This window comes from Arachis ipaensis, chromosome B9 (assembly GCF_059453495.1).
Source record: "Arachis ipaensis isolate K30076 ecotype BB chromosome B9, ASM5945349v1, whole genome shotgun sequence".
Classification (NCBI taxonomy): domain Eukaryota; kingdom Viridiplantae; phylum Streptophyta; class Magnoliopsida; order Fabales; family Fabaceae; genus Arachis; species Arachis ipaensis.
In genome coordinates, this window is record NC_142444.1 from 59,964,199 (window position 1) to 59,979,555 (window position 15,357).

General features: G+C 38.1%; 2 protein-coding genes across 2 annotated transcripts; one reads left to right on the plus strand and one right to left on the minus strand.

The window, feature by feature from the left end:
• Positions 1–1,900: 1,900 nt before the first annotated feature.
• Positions 1,901–10,804, plus strand: LOC107617426 (serine/threonine-protein kinase EDR1-like). Its single transcript, XM_088498143.1, has 13 exons — positions 1,901–2,720; positions 3,732–4,154; positions 4,533–4,636; positions 5,019–6,133; positions 6,564–6,604; positions 8,448–8,516; positions 8,789–8,889; positions 9,035–9,113; positions 9,199–9,297; positions 9,445–9,513; positions 9,638–9,687; positions 10,096–10,272; positions 10,378–10,804. The coding sequence occupies exons 1-13, from the start codon at positions 2,241–2,243 to the stop codon at positions 10,511–10,513; spliced, it is 2,943 nt and encodes a 980-aa protein (XP_088354269.1). The 5' UTR covers positions 1,901–2,240; the 3' UTR covers positions 10,514–10,804.
• Positions 10,805–12,373: 1,569 nt separating this feature from the next.
• On the minus strand, positions 12,374–14,854 carry LOC107617425 (pentatricopeptide repeat-containing protein At1g10270). Its single transcript, XM_016319184.3, has one exon. The coding sequence runs from the start codon at positions 14,728–14,730 to the stop codon at positions 12,697–12,699; it is 2,034 nt and encodes a 677-aa protein (XP_016174670.1). The 5' UTR covers positions 14,731–14,854; the 3' UTR covers positions 12,374–12,696.
• Between the last annotated feature and the right edge of the window lie 503 nt (positions 14,855–15,357).

Genomic DNA, 15,357 nt, shown 5'->3' on the forward strand with positions numbered 1-15,357 from the left:
GGGAAGGTTCATAGGGGTTAATATTGGGCATAAAAGTTTTTCTAAGAGGACGACTCTAGAAGTCATTGAGAAAATTCAGAACAAGCTTGCTAGTTAGAAGGGGTGTCTGTTGAATAAGGCAGGAAGGCTTTATTTGGTTAAGTCAGTAATGACTTCTATTCAAGTCTACAACATGCAGGTTACTCTCCTTCCAAAGTATGCATGTGAAAAGATTGATTCACTGATGCGACAATTCTTATGGAGAGGCCATAATAATAGGAGAGGGTTGTCATTGGTTAAGTGAGAAGTAGTTATTACTCCTAAAAAGGCGGGTGGTTTAGGTGTAAGAGATACATACTGTGCTAATCTGGCGCTTCTTGGCAAGTTAGCTTGGGATTGCTTCAATAATAGAAATAAATTGCGGGTGCAGATTGTGATGCAAAAATACCTTCGAAATTCGAATTGTTTTTGTGTTAGTCATGGACAGAATGCGTCAGCCACTTGAAAAAATATTCTTAAAACATATGAGGCTCTTAAATACGGGTTTAGGTGGAATGTAGGGGATGTATAGCAATCCGTGTGGTATGATGAATGGACCCATTTAGAAGACTTTGTAATCTTGTTCTCTATGTTCACATATCTGAGTCGGAATTCGTAGTGGCTGATTTGTGGCATGATGGATCTTGGGTGGTAGATACGCTTGCTACGACAATTTCTCTTGCAGTTAAGTAATTCATTTGCTGCCTTCCCTACCTAAATTTGGCGGACCTGGATCCAGGAGTTGGTGGTCTACAAGGACAAAACGGTATACTGCAAGAGAATGTTATAGTTGATTGTTGAAGCATAAAATGAATTGGAATGGAAATAGTGATTGGAGCTGGCTTTGGCACTTAAATATTTTGGAAAAGATCAAATTCATTATGTGGCTTGGACTTCATAACGCTCTCCCGATGGAGGCTTTTCGATTCAGTCGTCAGAGATGCAATGTGGCTCAGGAGACAATTGAACATTGCCTTAAAAACTGTGTTAAATCCAAGAGTCTTTGGCAAATGTTAGACCCTCGCTTTATTGGTTTGTTTGAAGGCACCTTTATTGAGACTTGGTTTAGAAAGGTCGTGCCTTGTAATGAGGTTCTTTTTAGGGTCGAAGTGTGGTGGTTGTGGAGACATAGATGTAATGATGTTCTCAATGTTAGAAATCTTTGGATGGATCACACAGTGATTGTCCTTATCAGAAGCACTTTCATGGACCTGAGACTTTATATGCATTAGTGTTCTTTTTTCAGCACCTTCAAGATTCACAAGTGTTGGAAACCTCCTGTAGGTAATAACTTTAAAGTTAATTGTGATGCAAGTTTATTTCCTAATTTGAGTTTTGCTGGTTTTGACGGTGTATTATTAGAGACTCTAATGGAAGTTGGATCTTGGGCTGTTCTGGTAGTTCTTCTTTTTGGTCTATCACCGGATGTGAATTTTTTGTAGTTTGAAGGGGTCTTGTCATAGTTAGAAACTACAATTTAAGAGACATTGTGTGTGAAATGAATTGTTTGGATGTTCTGCACTTTTTATATGATTCTAGTAGTGAGTACACGTCTAAAGTTATTAATCTAATTTATAAAATTTAAGAGCTTTTTATCAACATCTTAATATGTGTTAAGTCGATTGAATAACTAGAAAAGCAAATAAAATGACAAATTAGATGATTAGATATAAAGTAAAAAATAATTCCAATCAGAATCTAGTGATATTCTCGAGTAAATTATCAATTTTGATTTAGGATAAATATTTGTTTTGGTCTTTTTGTTTTGTTTAGACACAAAAAAAATTAAATTAAATGGATAAGGTAAAGAAAACGAGAGTAGCCATGATGCGATGGCGACCTCCACGCAAGACTATTCATAGGACAAATTGGTAGCCATGTCAACACCCAATTGGCGCGTTTCATTTCGCTAACACTGCGTGGCATTTTCGTAATTCTGATCAATTCGCAGCCCACTTTCCTTAATTCTTCAGCGTCGCCCCAACACTTCTTCCACTCCCCGAAGTTTTCCCTCCCAACCAACACTTTCCTCTCTAGTCCCTTCACCCCTTGACCATCCCACAAAGACCACAAAGAAACAAAGGGGCCACCCGAAACTGGGAGAGAAACAAAGAAAAGGAAAACAAAAGGAAGGAAACTCGACCGAACTGAGGCTCCAATTCGAGAAATCAGTGTTAGAAATCGAAAATTTTCCGTGATCTAGCTTTCCGTCTCTGAGCTGAATGAGTGAAAGAGGGAAAAAGGAGAAGCAAACGGAGAAAAAGGAGAGAATGAAAAACATTTTCAAGAAGCTTCACATAGGGAGCAGTAGCCACGATCCTAACCGATCCAATGAGATTCAGCCAACTGTCCCCTCGCCGTCGTGCGCCGCTGATCACCGTGCTGCTGTAGCATCACAGAATACCGGCGTATCTCCGGCGAGCCCGTCGCCGTCGTCCTCTCCCTCTGCGGCGCCGTCTGTCGCTCCGTCTGGTGTCGGCGGCGCCGCCGCTGCGATCGTCAACCGGCAGGACTTCTTCTCGTCGGAAGAGGAGTTTCAGGTGCAGTTGGCCCTAGCAATCAGCGCTTCGAACTCGGATTTCGGTGGCGATCGCGAGAAGGATCAGATCCACGCGGCGACGCTGCTGAGTCTTGGAGGACACCGAATTGATTCGGCGAGGAGCAAGGATGAGGTTGCCGAGGCGCTGTCGAGGCAGTACTGGGTAAGCTCATTTGGTCAATTCTCGTCTGCGAATTAGGCTTTATGGTTGGTTAGTGGTTTTCTTCTTTTGCTATTATTTTGTAATTTTACTCGTTTTAGGCTTTGATTGATATTTTTTGTTTTGTTTTGCTGAGTGAACTCGATTGCGTGTTTGGAGCTTAGGACTAGCAATTGGGTGAACTGCGTAACTTTCAAGGATTTGGAATTTTGACTTATGTGATATCTTTTTTGCTATGGTCTCTGGACTGATTGAATGTGCGGTGTGTTCAAAGCTAGTCGAATGTAATATTTAATTGTTTGTTCTTTGGAAGTGCATTGTGTCCCTTGGAAATGTAGATCGCTATTTTTGGAACCATGGGGAGTTTATTGGTGAGCTTGACATTAGAAGAAAGGTATAGGATGGCAATGATTGAGATTCTTACGGAACTGCTCTGTGGGCTCACAATTATTACCATGGTTAACATTTCTGCTGGATAATAAGCTTAATCGTCTGCCACATGTTGAGTTGGTTAGGTCGCGGGCATTGTCTCTGTGCTTTATGCTTTCAACTTTCTGTGTGGATGTTATCATTGCATTTCTGGGTTTCTAGAGTTTGTATCTCTAATTTATCAGTGCAGCCTGTAAGCTTTATCATCTTACTGCTTATTTACATAATAATAATTATTCTTATGAGAATTGTGCCTTATACCATATTTGGTTTGGAAGCTCCCAAAAGCCATGTAAACTTGCTAATATGGACTTAACAATTATATTGCTAATATGGGACTTATACCATATTTGGTTTGAATCTTTAACAGCCATGCACATTTTTATTTGAACTGCAATACATATACCATTGTTCTGTAATTTATTGGCTGTCAGTGGAGCACCAAGATAAGATAATCAAGTTTGTAAATTGTATTTGATGAATGATTGAACGTGAATTGCTGGCACCTTTCCATTTAATTCTTGTTTCTTGAATGGTTTGTGTTTTGATTGTCTTACATTTCTTATTCTCTATTTCACTTACTAGGATTACAATGTGCTTGACTATGAGGAAAAAGTGGTAGATGGTTTTTATGATGTTTTTGGGCTTTCTGCTGATTCTGCAATGCAAGGAAAGATGCCATCCCTAAGAGACCTCGAAACAGATCCTGGGGATTCTAGCTATGAAGTGGTCATAGTTAATCGAACAGTTGATCCTGCCTTGGAAGAGCTAGTGCAAATTGCACATTGTATTGCATTAGACTGCCCTGTCACCGAGGTTGGTATTTTGGTACAAAGGCTTGCTGAACTTGTTACAAGCCATATGGGTGGTCCTGTAAAGGATGCTAGTATTATGTTGGCGAGATGGACGGAAAGGAGTACGGAATTAAGGACATCACTTTCAACAAGTTTATTGCCTATTGGGTCCTTAAATATTGGGCTCTCTAGACATCGTGCGTTGCTTTTCAAGGTTAGAATTGTTGCTTTTTTGGTGATTAGAGTCTTGTAGGCCATACCTTTATGTTAAGATAGTCTAGTCATAGCATGCAGTAAAGGGCGGGAGACAAAATTATACTAAATGGAGTAGGATATCAATCTTTTGGCTGAATCTAGTCATCAATACTTCTAATACTATTTGATCCTTCTAACCAATGGACTTGTAGATGTGTATAATTGCGAAGTATTGTTTGCATATTGAGTTTAAGTCATTTGGATTAATTGAGAGACATTTGTTTCAATGTATTTAAGGTTATCATATAAGTAGTAAGAATTTTTATTTAGATTTTTGAAATTTCTGCATACCAATTACTGGATCTGTAATATGTTATTTTGTTTTTTCTGGATGTAGGTATTGGCCGACAATATTAAGATGCCTTGTAGGCTGGTAAAAGGTAGTCATTATACTGGTGTTGAGGATGATGCTGTCAACATTATAAAGTTAGAGGATGAAAGGTTAAAGTTTTTAATACCTTTGTATGCTTCTTGTGTATTTGTTGTTCTCTGCATGTCCGTTAGGTTTTCTCATTCTCTTTGTTCTCTTTTGGGATTAATTTAATTGTTTTAAAACACACAAAAGGAGGAGGGCAACCCCAGACGCATGCTGTGGATGTGCACAGCCTGCTTGGGGGTCCCACCCCTTCAGGGTGAGGAAAAGTATTTAATGAAGGATTGATCTCATATTTCTGCCTGTTCTGTGGTTGTTCACTCTTGTTTATCCTCTTTTGTGTGTTGGAACTTGATGATGAAATTTTAGGTCCCCATATGCATCTCCAGTTGGCTGTTGGGTTTTTTTTTTTTTTGTCCTGACTCCTGATATCTCCTGTACTGCTGTCAGGGAGTTTTTGGTTGATCTCATGGCTGCTCCTGGAACCCTTATACCAGCTGATATTTCAAGTACAAAAGATACTGCCTTTAAATCTTACAATCCAAAGGTTGTGCCAAGTTTACCTTCCTCTAATGAAATTGGGTCTTCTTATTCAACACCTATTCCTGCTGATGAAGGTAGTAGTCAAAATTCTGTAATAAGAAATCATTCACCACCATGGAATGAAAAATTATATTTTGAAAAGCCTGAGTATGCACGACCTAGCTTGGGTTTCAGCAAAGACGTTGGTGTTGGTCCTTCTAAGATACCTAATAAAAGAAATACGGAAATTTCACCACCATACTCTGGTGCTTCTCTGTACAAAGGGACTCTTGGAATGAATGCAGTTGGTGATGGGACGAGATTAAATGTAAATGTTGTACCATATGCTCAGAACAACCCCAATGATTCTCATAGCCTTTTTGCAGATCTTAATCCATTTCAGATAAAAGGAACTGGGAAGACATCTGTGCATAATATACCTGTTGAAAATAAAGCTCCTGAGCTCCAGAGTACAAGAAAAAATACTGTTCCTGGGCAACCCCCTGTACCATGGAAGAATTGTTATGCTTACAATGAAGTTTCCAGGAAAAATAATCGTAATCCTAATGACTACAGTCCTACATTATTAGTTTCTAATAATTCTTCCGTGTCTGAAAAGGTTAATCTCAGTGGTAGAAAATCACCATACAGTTCAAATGTAAATAATAACATAAATGTTCAAACTCCACCGCAAGTTACTGGTTCCATGATAGCACCTGCAGCAATTGAACAGAACTGGATTCAGGATCTTAATGCTGATCACAATGGGGGACATGTGGAGCATTCTCAGAATGTCATGTCAGAGGCTTTTAAAGAACATGAAAACAGTGAAATCAGAGATATTGATTGGAGGGCGTGCACACATGACAGATTCATGGGAAGCAATTTAAAACTAAAGGAACCAGAGAGTCCTAGTTCATCAGTTGATTCTATTTCAAACAGGCCCAGGGTTGATCCAAATCCACCAATGTTGGATGATGTAGATGTTGGTGAATGCGAGATTCCATGGGAGGATCTGGTTATTGGAGAAAGAATTGGTCTAGGTAATGTGCATCATTTGTCTTTGCTTCTCTTGTTTCTGTTATTATTATTTTTATTGTTATTATTATTATTATTTGTAAAAATGTGATTGGTTTTCACAGTAAAGATGATGTGGAATTGAATAATTTCTTTTAGTGGATTTAAGCACAGATGGCAATCAACCATCAATTACCGAGATCTACCTTTATATATATTGTCAAATTACCTTTTTTACTCCCCTTTTCTCTATTTGTGCAAAGCATGTTCTGATGGCTATTGGCATCTGTGAGACTGTGACTTACAAAATTATATTTATACATGACATGCCATTCAGAGTTTCAAAAGGATATTTTCTATGATGGCTCTTCTTGTGTCTAAGCTTTACATCTCTACTGATATGTTTCTTAAGTGTTACTTTATTTTTTATTTTTAATTCATGCTTGCTTTAAATAGGTTCATATGGCGAGGTATACCATGCAGACTGGAATGGCACAGTGAGTACTATAATTCCTTTATATACTTGATTGGGTAAATTATTATATTAATAAATCTATTCTTCCCTCTGTGTGTGATAAGATAATTTGGAGACCCATCTCATGAATTGTTACATGTTAATCTATTCTTCCCTCTGCGTGCATTCACAAGTGTAGTTATAGCACCCCTCTTTTAGAAAATAACTGATAAAAGCAATATAAAATTTGATTTGTCATGGTTAATTGAAGTTGCCCAAGAGCTGAGTATAGAAGTAGATAGCTTTTCCTTGTCATTTATATTGCCTTGTACCCTATCTTGCCCTTAAGTACTTGATTTGTTACTTATATGAAAATTGAGAATGCATCAAAGTCCCTTTTTATTCCTTCTATCCATTATTTAATCCTTTAATGCTGATGGATGATATGCTTTTGTTGGGGCCTGTGCCTAGATAAATTATAATTAGGGTAAAGTATGCCTTTTTTTGTTCCTAATGTTTTTTTTTTGTATGTTTGATTTGATTTAATTTTGTTTCTAGCTTTTGAAATAAGTTTCAATTTTATCCCTGTTGTTAATATTTTGACAATCAACAATAAGACAAAATTTCCAAATTTTAACACCCCCCCTCTCCCGGAAAACAACCAAAAAAAAAAAACCAAAAAACCTTCCCCTTCTGCCAAAGCCTGCCTTTTTCTCTCCCAAATCAACAACGGCAATGCCATTGCCATCACTCCCCCCCCCCCCCCAAGCATGTGGTTGGCGCTACTGCCTTCGCCGCCACTGCCATCACCTCTGCCTCCTCCTCCATGCGCCACCGCCTCTAAGTTTGCCTCTGCTTCCACTCTTCACCTCGAGCTCGACAGCAGCTGATGGATCTGACCCTGCCACTGTTGAGCCCTCCTTCTCTGTCTCTGCCCACTTCTGCTCCGTTGTTGTCTTCAAGCTCCTCCTTCGACTCTGTTTCTGCTTCTGCCTTCATGTTCATCATCTGACTCTTGTCTTCTTGCTTCTTGTCTTGAATTTGCATGTTTCTTAATATATATATTTTTTTAATTTCTGAAATTGATCTGTTTCTTTTTGTGAATGGTTTAGGGTTTAGTTGGTGGTGGATTGTGAAAAGTGGGATGATGATATTCTAGTGGAATTGGGGGTTGGTTGAGGGGGGTTGGGGTAGGGTGGCTTCGTGGTGATGAGTGAGGGGCGGTGGCATTGATGTGGTGGCTGTGTGGTCAGGTTGGTTTGGGTGGGGTTGGGGTGAGATGGTGGCGGTAGTGGATGGAGGCTGAGGCTTGGTTCGGGTGAAGGGGGGGGGGGTGTGGTGGGGTTGTGGCAATGATTTGGTGGCCGTGCAGTGGTGGCGAGGGTGGGGTAGGGTGTTAGTGTGTGTGAGGGGTGGTGGGGGAAAGTGGATGTGGCAGGTGTCAGGATGATGATAATAGGAGTAAAATTATAAAAATAAAGTTGACTAAGTGTTGATTGTCAAAAAATCAACATTAGGGGTAAAATTAGAACTTGCTTCAAGTGTTGAGGATAAAATTAAATCAAATTAAATGTTAGGGGTAATTTTGAAGAACTTTGAAAGTGTTAAGGACAAAGGGCATACTTTCCCCCTTATAATTATTTCATTCAATTCTTGTGCTACTAGTAAGAGAGATTGGAGAATTTATTCTCGCACTATCTTCTAAGTTCCATTGTGAAGAATAGGAAGGCAAGAAAAACAAACATGAATAGCTAATGTTCTATTACTATAGTAATAAATGTTCAAATCGTTTCATGATATGGTTAAGTTCAATTGTTTTTTAGCCAACCCATAAGGTTACTTTTGTAGCCTCTATTCTGACTGATGATCTACTGTTATAATATCAGGAAGTTGCTGTGAAGAAATTTTTGGACCAGGATTTTTCAGGTGCTGCCTTGTCCGAATTCAAAAGAGAAGTAAGTAATAATTTAGCTTTTGTTCATATAATTATTATTCTTTGTGCAAAAGAAATAGAGAAAACTTTAATATCAACAAAAACCATTATGTTGCTTAAACTATTGGGAATATTTGGTGGACAAACCAGTCAATGAAAAGAATAAAATTGACAAGTGGATGAGGTGTGGAAAGTGAAGCAATAAAATGAAGGGCAGTGATTAAGTGGGCAAGGATCCACCATCGTTGTTTTCTTGAAGGCCAAAAACTTACCTGCTTTTCCTTTTGATGCAAGGTACGGATAATGCGTAGACTGCGTCATCCAAATGTTGTTCTTTTTATGGGTGCTGTTACCCGTCCTCCCAATCTTTCAATTATTTCAGAGTTTCTTCCAAGGTAGATTCCTTTTTATTTTTTCCTTTCATCATAATTGTTGGACAAATAGTGGTACTGGCTGATCAGCAACTTGTTCTTTGCAATTTTATCTCTGTTGCATGTTTCTCTTATTTGTTATGCTGATGTTTTATATGTAACATCTCAGAGGAAGCTTGTACCGAATTCTTCACCGGCCTAATTGTCAGATTGATGAGAAACGAAGGATAAAAATGGCTCTGGATGTGGTAAGTTATTGCCCTTCTTTCCTTTCAATAACCATTAACACCAGTGATCTTTTGAATTAAGAAATAAGAACACTCCAATTTATAGGCCAGGGGAATGAATTGCTTACACACTAGCACACCAACTATTGTTCATCGTGATCTAAAGTCCCCAAATCTTTTGGTTGATAAGAACTGGAATGTTAAGGTGAGTGGTTCAAAAGTTTGATCTACACATGCGGTGCTTTCCATCTCTGATTTGTACCTCCTCCTAAATTCCTTTTCTTAACATTCAATTTATGTGTTTGTATAGTGGAGTTGGTAGGTTGATTCTGGAAATATGCTATTTTCACAGGTATGTGATTTTGGTTTATCACGCCTGAAGCACAACACATTTCTATCATCCAAGTCAACTGCTGGAACGGTGAGAACTAGATAAATCTATGGATTATTTTGGAGCTCATTTTTATTCACATGCTGCAACGTGCATGTGCCTTGCCTGCCATTTCTGTATTCAACCCTGACATTATTTTCTATGGACATGTTAGCCTGAATGGATGGCTCCTGAAGTTCTCCGCAATGAACCCTCAAATGAGAAGTGAGTTGTCTTCAATCGATTTTTTAGCTTTTATGGATTTGTAGTGTCCCTTCAGAGTTTCGAGATGACACTGAGTACAGCTGCCTTTATGCCCCTAATATAACCAAATTTATCTCATAATTTATCAGTATTCACTATTTAGTAAAATGATTTCTGCTAATCCTAGCTGACAGTCTTTTGCTATATGAAAATCACCTTAAAGCAGAAATGGTTTGTTAGTAGGCTTTTAAACAAATTTGTAATTGGTAATATTTCCATATGTAAACCTAAAGAAAAGTGTCTTCATATTGAACGTTTATAGTGATTCCATACTTAGGTGCTGTGTTCTACTGGTGAAGTCTCTTTGTGCTTTTATAAACTGCAGCTGTGTCTACCAAGTGCATCACTAATTATATTTCAAATGTACAGGTGTGATGTTTACAGTTTTGGGGTCATCCTATGGGAGCTTGCGACTCTAAGGTTGCCATGGAGTGGAATGAATCCTATGCAAGTTGTTGGTGCTGTAGGTTTCCAGAACCGTAGACTTGATATTCCCAAGGAAGTTGATCCTTTAGTTGCAAGAATAATCTGGGAATGTTGGCAACAGTAAGCATGTTTAACTTTGTAGTTTGATTATTCAGTTTCCTGTATAATCACTAACTAAACTATTTTTCCTGTGATGAAAATTTTCTGCTCCCCTTTTTTCCTCAGGGATCCAAATTTGCGTCCCTCTTTTGCACAGCTCACAGTGGCACTAAAATCCCTTCAGCGTCTAGTTATCCCATCTCATCAAGACCAGGTAGCATCACCTTTGCCGCAGGAGATTTCTGTAAATTCTACCCCCTGAAATGTCTCACTTTCTCAAGTGTCAATAACTAGGCTATCTTCGTAGTTTACGTATGTGAGTATAAAGTTATCAAATGGAACAAGAGAACAATAAGAGCCAAAGAAAAGAAAGATTAAAAAAGAAAAGGAAAAAAGATTATATCAAAACTTGTAACGGCAAATATTTGTGTTTAGAATTGTATCAATTGTTGCTGCAGCCAAAACTACTGCAGTGCCATTTTGTATGTATTAGCATGTCCGAGGAACCCAAACTCGGTAGTATATGTAAATTGCTGTACCTCATATCTCCAAAGTTGTCATGTCTAAAGATTAAATCATTCATCACGCTCTTCCTTTTTTTTTTTTTTTTTTCCTTCTCCCCTTATAGACTGGTTAGACACTTAAACCTACGTATATACAAAGGCAATGTTGGGGTTGTGCGAGCGTGAAGAATTTTAATCACTTATACTCTTTTCACGATGAATATTATCAGGACCTTGCTTTTAGAAGGTAGAAATCCATTAAAAGTAGCACTTATTCCCAATTCGCTTGCATATTGGTGATTTCGTTTCTGCGTTATGCGTTTCTCTATTTTAAAAAACTACCCAAATTTATCATTACTATTGAAGATAATTTTTTAATCAACATAATGGTATCCACAAATACGAAGATTTTTAATTGGGAAAAGAAAGGGTGGATGAAGTTAAATTAACACGATACAAATTTTATAGTGGTCTGTTTTACAAGTTAAAAATATAATTATATATATATAAAGAATTTACTTGTACTTCTAGTTTTAGATCGTAGAATTATTATGTGTTAATTTGAATTAGTTTTTTTTGAGTGAAAAAGTATTTATCTTAAAAAATTTTTTTTATTTAATTTAAAATCTATTTAGATACATCTTTTAAAAAAATTATTTTTATTAAAAAAAATAAAAACAAAAAACGTTTTTAATACTTGAAAACTCTTTAAAAAACTATCAAATGTAAAATAATTTTTGTTGGTTAAAAAAGTTTTTTAAAAAGATGAAAAAATAAATATTTTTTTTCAAAAGCCAATCGAAACTGACTCTTAGTGTTGGTTTAAATTGGCTTTTTTGAGTAAAATGCTTTTTCTAAAAAATAAAATATTTTTATTCAATTTAAAATTTTTTTGAATACGTCTTTTAAAAAAAAATTATTTTTATTAAAATAAACAAATTATTTTTTTTTAAAATCTAACAATACCTTACTTTGAAAAAAAAAAGCATAAACAAAAAATGTTTTTAATACTTGAAAATTTTTTTACTGTTAAAAAGAAAAATCCTTTTTGAGAAGATGAAAAAATAAGTATTTTTTTTAAAAGTCAATCCAAAGTGACTCTTAATCATGTCAAGATAATAGAGAATTTATAATAAAATTTAACTGCTATAACCATTAGAATTACCATGATTCTAATAATGAAATAAGTCGTCTCAAATATTATTCTCATTTTTTAGGTTGTCCACGCTCCACAGTATTTTTTAACCTGATAAAAGGAGTCATTAGAAAATATCCATCCCTAATTATAAGTGCCAATTTATTTCCTTACTTTTTTCCTCCTAGGATCATACTATCTGAAGCCTAACTAAATTTTTAGTAGTATATTTTCTCCTATTCTAATATAATTGTATAAGACATTTCGAAACCTGAAAAATTAGATTAATATGGTACAAAATAAACTACATAGCCATTCAAAAAATGTTTACCGCCCCTCCCACTGTTACTATACTTTAACAAGTAGTGTTTGTCAAGTGAAAATTCCTTACTTTATTACTTCAAGTTAGACATTTGACCCTACATAATCTGACTGGATTGGTGTCATAAACATTATAAGTAATATCCAGTGCATCATATAAAAATAGGCTCTCAAGGTAATATCTTAGATCATTTCAGCAAAATTATAACATCAATACAACATAATCTATGACAGACATTAAATTAAAGGTTGAGCTACAAGAATAAATTAAAACATGCCCATATCTCATGAATTATCATGGACTAATATATCAAAATAGATCCTTGTATCATCATCTATAAACTCACAAGTGCCTAGTAATTCTGAAGACCATAACTCAGCATCAGTAGACACAAAAAGATACCGTAATGATAAATCACCTCTTCTTTCAATTCAAAAGAGAACCAGAATCACTAAGAATTTACTTTAGCTCCAAAAATCAAGCAGCTACTTGTTCATGACTTCTAGATGCTGTTGATGTTGATGTGACTCAATGTGAGAAGGGGCTCCTGATGATGGATGATGAGGTTCAGTTGTCTGCAAATATGGTCCAGGGGCTGTATAGTAATGGGGCGACATTTGATTTGCAGCTCCATATGATGGAGGAGTGGATCTGGAAATCTGAGGAGTTGCTCCTGACCCTGACAGAGGCTGATATTGTCCTCCTGAAGAAGGTGAATAATGCCCCGCCATTTGCCGATGTCCGTATGGTGTTCCATAAGGTTGATGTCCTGCTATTCGTGGTGGAGGGCCAGAAGGCGGACTATGCCCTCCTGCCGTTTGAGGCGGGGATCTTGGTGGTGGTGTTGGTGGACGGTATCCAAATCTGTTCATGTTTAGCAGTCTCGGAATCTCCTCCTCCCTCCCAGCCTTCTGGAAAGTCTCCATCAAATATGTCTGCAAGGGAGAAGTAAGGCCGACGCCATACCTTATAACCTCATTAAGCAACTCTTGGCTTTTATCCAGCAAACCATTACTGCATAGACCCTTGATCACAACCTCATAGCAAGTAGGATCAGGTTTGGGATCTTTTTCTCCCATCTTACTCAAAATTTGAGCACAGTCAATGGCTTTCCCATTCTTAATCAATTCATCAAACACCCTATTACCAAAGCTTGCAACCACCCTTAGACCGGCATCCACCATTCTATGGAACACCCTCAAAGTGTCATCAATCCTCTCCATCTTCAAGTATGCCTCAATCAAAGTCCTATGAGTTGGAACATCAGGGCTCAAAGATTTCGAGCACAGCTCTTCAAATAGAGTTTCCGCTTCAGACAGCATTCCATTCTCACAAAACCTAGCAATAATATTATTGTATCCTGCAACGTCCATAGCGAAAGGCTTCGAATTTGCCCTCGTCCCAACCTTCTTAAAAGTGGCAAGTGCTTCTCCAAACTTCCCCAGCTTAAAACACTCGTTGACCATTATATTGAAGGTATCCGAGTTCACAGCTTGAAAATTCGGAGGAGTATGATTATCCAACATCTGATGAAACAAAGCCCACGCCTCCGTGCTCTTGCCGTACTTGAACAAGACCTCCAACAAGAGATTGCAAGTAGCGGGCGTCATTCTAAACTCGCGATCCAATAAGGATTTGTAAGACTCCATTGCCTCCTTATCTCTACCCTGCTTGAAGTACCACTCCATGTAAGTAGCGTTGACAACCCCATCATACACCAAACACCTCTCTTTCAACTCATCAAATAGTTCATTGGCCTTGTCAAGATTCCCCAAGTTAAGGAAACCAGAAATCAGATTATTGTACACCAGAGAGTCGGCACCGTGGCCTTTAGTCAGCATCTCACGCAAGAGATCGACGGCCTCGCCAATGCGGCCGGCGTCGATGAGACCCTTAGTGAGATGGCGATAGGACACAGGGGAAGGGCTGAAAGGGGCATTGGCAATGACATGGCGATAGATTTGGATCGCCACGTCAACGTTCCCCTCATCACAGTGGGTGTTGATTAGGTTATTATAGGAAACGATATTGGGAACAATATTTGACTGGTTGAAGAAAAAGTGAAAGAGAGCGATGGCCTCTTGGTACCTCTTGGCGCGGTACATGGCGGCGATGATGGCGTTGCAGGTGAAGACGGTGGGGCGGGTGACGGAGAACACAGAGTGACGGGCCACGGCAGAGGCGGCGTCGAGGTCGCCGGCGCGGATTAGAGACTGGACGCGGTTGTGGAGGCTAAGGCGTGGGCCGACGAGGGCGGAGGTGGAATCCGGGAGGCGTGGAGCGTTGGGGTCACGGGAGGCGGCGGATTGATGAGGAGGAGGACGAATCGCATTCAGGGGAGGCTCGATGCGAAGGCGGCGCTTGCGGCGGCGGCGCTCTGCGGCGGCTTCTTCGGCGGAGGAGAACGCGAATGAACGACTCTGTGCAGTGAAAGGGAAAGGGCGAGAATCACAAACGGCAACATCTTGGAGCGTCGACAAACGGCGGAGGGAGCGGAGGAGGAGGCGGTAAAGCGGCATCGTTTCGTTGTTGGTGTGACGAATAGGTGAGAGAGAACCAAGCCCTCACTCGACCCCAAACCCTTAAGCCTTAAACCCTGATAACTTGCTTTGGCCTTTCAGACTGCGTAGTAAACTGGTGTATGTACCTGTTTTTCACTATTTTGTATAAGATAATATATAAAATGCAATTATTACCAGTACACACCAAACTAACTCTCTATTTTTGATATTGGAGGAAAGACGTGTTTTACAGCGTCGATAGAGTATGATATATTTAATCAGAATATGAAAAATACAAATCGAATTATTAAATTTGTCACTTAAAACATAAATTTGATCTTTAAATTTTTGTATTTCAATTTTTTAAAATTTTTAATGTACCAATTTAATTCTCAGATTTATGTACCTCATCCAAATTAAATCTTCAAAATTTTTTTCTTTTCCTAACAAATATGACTCTCATATTTCTATATAGATGTAAAAAAGTCAAATTGAAACCTTCGATTTGTTTTTTTAATTAAAAAATCTTTTTTATAGTGATAGAAAATACATCTACCATTCGATAGTGCTGCATAACAGCATAACACATAAAAAAGGTTCCATTATAAAAAAAAATGAGCTCCAAAATCAATCACAAAAATAATC

What these genes read in the sequence shown, in the direction of transcription:
- LOC107617425 (XM_016319184.3), bottom strand. Translation starts at nt 14,730, where the DNA reads ATGCCGCTTTACCGCCTCCTCCTCCGCTCCCTCCGCCGTTTGTCGACG.
- LOC107617426 (XM_088498143.1), top strand. Translation starts at nt 2,241, where the DNA reads ATGAGTGAAAGAGGGAAAAAGGAGAAGCAAACGGAGAAAAAGGAGAGA. An exon ending in ATGCAGACTGGAATGGCACA is followed by an intron (nt 6,605 to 8,447) that starts GTGAGTACTATA and finishes TTATAATATCAG; the next exon opens with GAAGTTGCTGTGAAGAAATT. An exon ending in TAAAAATGGCTCTGGATGTG is followed by an intron (nt 9,114 to 9,198) that starts GTAAGTTATTGC and finishes TCCAATTTATAG; the next exon opens with GCCAGGGGAATGAATTGCTT.